General features: G+C 40.4%; 1 protein-coding gene across 1 annotated transcript in view; it reads left to right on the top strand.

Annotated features, from left to right (window-relative positions):
• LOC108672308 (multidrug resistance-associated protein 1-like) overlaps positions 1–5,391 on the top strand; it is a gene marked incomplete at its 3' end in the record, with an annotated part of 32,452 nt that overhangs the window by 10,335 nt on the left and 16,726 nt on the right. Inside the window, 5 exon segments of the mRNA XM_047880718.1 lie at positions 87–170; positions 354–437; positions 776–927; positions 1,864–2,001; positions 2,565–2,717. Coding sequence (XP_047736674.1) covers positions 87–170; positions 354–437; positions 776–927; positions 1,864–2,001; positions 2,565–2,717 — 611 coding nt within the window.

Below are 5,391 nucleotides of genomic sequence, written 5' to 3'. Positions count from 1 at the left end.
ACCTCACCACATACCTCAACATGCTGTGGTCCGCGCCACTGCAGATATTCCTCTCACTCTACTTCCTCTGGAACATCTTGGGTGAGTATACCTCACCACATACCTCAACATGCTGTGGTCCGCGCCCCTGCAGATATTCCTCTCACTCTACTTCCTCTGGAACATCTTGGGTGAGTATACCTCACCACATACCTCAACATGCTGTGGTCCGCGCCACTGCAGATATTCCTCTCACTCTACTTCCTCTGGAACATCTTGGGTGAGTATACCTCACCACATACCTCAACATGCTGTGGTCCGCGCCCCTGCAGATATTCCTCTCACTCTACTTCCTCTGGAACATCTTGGGTGAGTATACCTCACCACATACCTCAACATGCTGTGGTCCGCGCCACTGCAGATATTCCTCTCACTCTACTTCCTCTGGAACATCTTGGGTGAGTATACCTCACCACATACCTCAACATGCTGTAAGTAGCGTGCTTAGACTTAGTATTCTATTAGTACTACATTTTTCTTCAGTTCTCCCCAAATGATTCCCTCCATTACCCCTACGTCATTCCCTTCAGCCTACCCCACAGCATTCCCTCTTGCTCCCCTTACATCATTTCCATCAGCCACGTCCCGTCCCATCCCTCACATCATCCCCCTCATCCCCATCCCTCTCATCATTCCCCCTCATCCCCATCTTCATCCCCATCCCTCACATCTTTCCCCCTCATCCCCATCTTCATCCCCATCCCTCACATCTTTCCCCCTCACCCCATGCCCCCAGGCGCGAGTGTGCTGGCGGGGTTGCTGGTACTGATCCTGCTCATCCCCATCAATGGGGTGATCGCGAACATGGTCAAGAAGCTGCAGATCCAGCAGATGAAGTTCAAGGACAAGCGCGTCAAGATGATGAATGAAATACTCAACGGCATGAAGGTAAATGAATCTATGATGAATGAGATACTCAACGGCATGAAGGTAAATAAATCTATGATGAATGAGATACTCAACGGCATGAAGGTAAATAAATCTATGATGAATGAGATACTCAACGGCATGAAGGTAAATAAATCTATGATGAATGAGATACTCAACGGCATGAAGGTAAACCTACGCCGTGTCTCACTAGCTTCCTAATAGCTAAGTTTTAGTCTGAAAATTACAATTCATATGAATGTTATAAATATAGGCAGTTATATATGTTCTTACAAAGGTAAACCTTGCGCTAAGCCTCGCTGCTTCCTATTAGCTGGGTCCTAGTATGAAAATTACCAGTCATATGAAACTTATACATAGTTACTTATATTCTTATGAAGGTAACCTTACGCATAGCCTCGCTGCTTCCAAAAAGCTAAGTTAAAAGTTAACATTCATTTGAAACTTATGCATAGAGTCAATGTACAAGCATAAGCCCTCGAGCGTGACTTTGGTAAACGTTAAAATAAACATTCTTAGACTAGTCGGAAAATTATAGAGAATTCCGCCTGAGCCGTCTGGCAGCTAGGGGATTGAAGTGTCAACTCGACTGCACTGATCAATACTTTGTTTTATGGCATTGTTTTTCCTGTATACATTGTGTGATAAAGGATATTTAAAACGGATAACGGAGTTGCTTTCTTATGTGATAAAGGATAAAACAGCTGCTTTTAAAGGATAGAGCAGCTGCTCTCTTATGTGATAAAGGATGAAGCAGCTGCTTCTAAAGGATAAAGCAGCTGCTCTCTCATGTGATAAAGGATAAAGCAGTTGCTTCTAAAGGATAAAGCAGTTGCTTTCTTATGTGTTAAAAATGCTATAATAAAACATATTTATTAATTTAAAGCTTATATTGATGCAATATAGTACATAAGACGACTGCGTGTACTGTTGCAGGTGCTGAAGCTGTACGCGTGGGAGCCGTCCTTCGAGAACCAGGTCCTGGAGATCCGGCAGAAGGAAATAGACGTCCTGAAGAGGGCGGCCTACCTCAACGCCGTCACCTCCTTTGTCTTCACCTGCACACCCTTCCTGGTCAGCCAATACTTGCGAGCCAAGTCTTGAGGTCTTGATGAATGAAAAAACTATTGATGTAATGCTACTCTTGAGCCAATACTACATCTGGGTCTTGATGAGTGAAAAGCCATTGGGCCAATACTCTTGAGCCAATACTTTTGAACCAATACTCTTGAGCCAATACTACATATTGGCTCAAGATGTTCTAAATATTGGCTACATTGGATGTTCAGGTTTCGTTCCTTGTTGCTAGGGCGCAATCTTGATCTGTTGTTGCCGTGCCGATGATTGTTGCTACCTCTAAGATATCGCTCCGGTCTAGAATTAAAAGATCACTACTTCAAAATTTTTGTGGAACAAAAACTGTTGAATTTTGCCTTGAATTAAAATGGAAAATACTATTTATCAGAGTAAAATTGTATTCTGAATTGAATGACATATGTTGCAGGTCTCGTTCATGATGTTCATGACATATGTTGCAGGTCTCGTTCATGATGTTCACATATGTTGCAGGTCTCGTTCATGATGTTCATGACATATGTTGCAGGTCTCGTTCATGATGTTCATGACATATGTTGCAGGTCTCGTTCATGATGTTCATGACCTATGTGCTGATAGACCCCGATCACACCCACATGCTCACGGCGGACAAAGTCTTTGTATCGGTGACGCTGCTCAACATATTGCGTATGCCCATGGCAATTCTGCCCTTCCTCATAGTCAGCACGGTGCAGGTAGCCCTTTGCCATGTGCAATATTAGTTCCTTCCATGTGGAGTTAACAAAATCGTTCCAAAAGTAAAATGTGGAGACTTAAAAAAAGTTCCTTCCATGTGGTGTTTATAAAATTGTTGCTATAGTAAAATGTGGTGCCATGTGCAATATTAGTTCCTTCCATGTGGAGTTGACAAAATCGTTCCAAAAGTTAAATGTTGAGACTTGAAAAAAAAATTCGTTCCATGTGGAGTTTACAAAATTGTTCCATGTGGAGATAGGAAAAAAATCGTTGTGTTTGGGTGTGAAGACTTATAAACACAAACAACGATATGTGAAGACTTATAAAAAAGTCGTTCCATGTGAAAAATGTGGAAATTCAAAAAATTGTCCATGTGGAAAATGTGGAGTTTTTAAATGATCGTTCCGTGTGGATAACAAAAAATCGTTCAATGTGGGATCTAAAAATATCAAGCGTCATGCAGCGTTGCGTCTATTCTCTTCTTATTCTTTTTAAACGTAATTAACCCGTAATTATGTATTTATCTAATTCCAGGTAGCGTCTCTCGGCATTCATATCTGCGGGTTATCTATAAACCTAATGACTTAGTTTGTCATATTTAGTACGTGCAATATACGTTTGTGTGCGAGATAAACATGCGTGATTTAAATATGTACTCTTGGGTAATCAGCTCATTTACTGGTCTCTGGCTCGTGAATATATTTTGTTGATATAGTTGGCTTGATTATTCTTTGGTGTGAAATGTCATGTAAATGATCATGGAATTTATTGCAGATGGATAATAAAATCTCTTCTATTGCTCAATTTATTGCAGGTGGTGCTTAAATTTGTTGAAATTTTCGTGGTACGCCTAAGAATTATACATGCTCGGGTGTCCATGCTAATATAATGATACCTGTTTCTTAACATTCCTCAGTGATGAATATCGCTGTATAAATACCACAGTTTAGAAAACACCATCGTACAAAAGTATTATACTGTAAACACAAAATGTACAAATATCAGAGTTCGTTGTTTGAAATATCTTGATCAGTTCGAGAACATTGAGCTGAATCATTTGTACATGTGCTTCATCTGTACATGTACCAGCAACATGTTCGTCACAGGTTCATTAACATGTTTCAGAACATGTTTCACTAACCCTCCTCGCTTCATGTTAATGAAGCGATGTTGCTTCCACCACATGTCCACGCCGATGCGAGTCTCATAGCATGTTGATGAACCTGTTGCCGAATCTCATTTTTTTTGATTCCTGTTTTGCATGTTATGTTTACGCGACGTTATTCTTCACTATTGGTTGTTCGTAAAAAAGGCCATACATTAAAGGTTATACGTGATGTAGAGTTCTACATAACAGGTTCTGAGTCTAAGGTTATTCGTAAAACGTGTTCCTACATTAAAGGTTATTTGTGATACAGGTCGCGTCACTGGTTATTCGTACATGNATACTTGGCTTGATTATTCTTTGGTGTGAAATGTCATGTAAATGATCATGGAATTTATTGCAGATGGATAATAAAATCTCTTCTATTGCTCAATTTATTGCAGGTGGTGCTTAAATTTGTTGAAATTTTCGTGGTACGCCTAAGAATTATACATGCTCGGGTGTCCATGCTAATATAATGATACCTGTTTCTTAACATTCCTCAGTGATGAATATCGCTGTATAAATACCACAGTTTAGAAAACACCATCGTACAAAAGTATTATACTGTAAACACAAAATGTACAAATATCAGAGTTCGTTGTTTGAAATATCTTGATCAGTTCGAGAACATTGAGCTGAATCATTTGTACATGTGCTTCATCTGTACATGTACCAGCAACATGTTCGTCACAGGTTCATTAACATGTTTCAGAACATGTTTCTCTAACCCTCCTCGCTTCATGTTACTGAAGCGATGTTAATTCCATCACATTAAACATTATTAAAGGTTACCCTACATTAAAGGTTATACGTGGTGTAGAGTCCTACATAACAGGTTCTGAGTCTCAGGTTATTCGTAAAACTTGTTCCTACATTAAAGGTTATTTGTGATGCAGGTCGCATCACTGGTTATTCGTACACGAGAACCCCACATTGCAGGTTTACATCAGACCCCACATTACCCACATTACAGGTTATATCCCTACATTGGACCCCACATTACAGGTTATATACATTGGACTCCACATTACAGGTTATATCTCTACATTGGACCCCACATTACAGGTTATTCCTACATCAGACCCCACATTACAGGTTATTCCTACATCAGACCCCACATAACAGGTTATATTCCTACATCAGACCCCACATTACAGGTTATTCCTACTACATCAGAACCCCACATTACAGGTTATATTCCTACATCAGAACCCCACATTACAGGTTATATTCTCACATCAGACCCCACATAACAGGTTTTATTCCTACATTGTGGGGGTCCTACATTGTGGGGTCATTCCTACAGGTTTACATCAGACCCCACATTACAGGTTATTCCTACATTGGACCCCACATTACAGGTTATTCCTACATCAGGCCCCACATTACAGGTTATTCCTACATCAGACCCCACATTACAGGTTATCATCAGACCCCACATTACAGGTTTACATCAGACCCCACATTACAGGTTTACATCAGACCCCACATTACAGGTTTACATCAGACCCCACATTACAGGTTAT

This window comes from Hyalella azteca, unplaced genomic scaffold (genome assembly GCF_000764305.2).
Source record: "Hyalella azteca isolate HAZT.00-mixed unplaced genomic scaffold, Hazt_2.0.2 contig6023, whole genome shotgun sequence".
Classification (NCBI taxonomy): domain Eukaryota; kingdom Metazoa; phylum Arthropoda; class Malacostraca; order Amphipoda; family Hyalellidae; genus Hyalella; species Hyalella azteca.
Note: the sequence above shows the minus strand (reverse complement) of the source record. Positions and strands in the feature narration are given on the sequence as shown.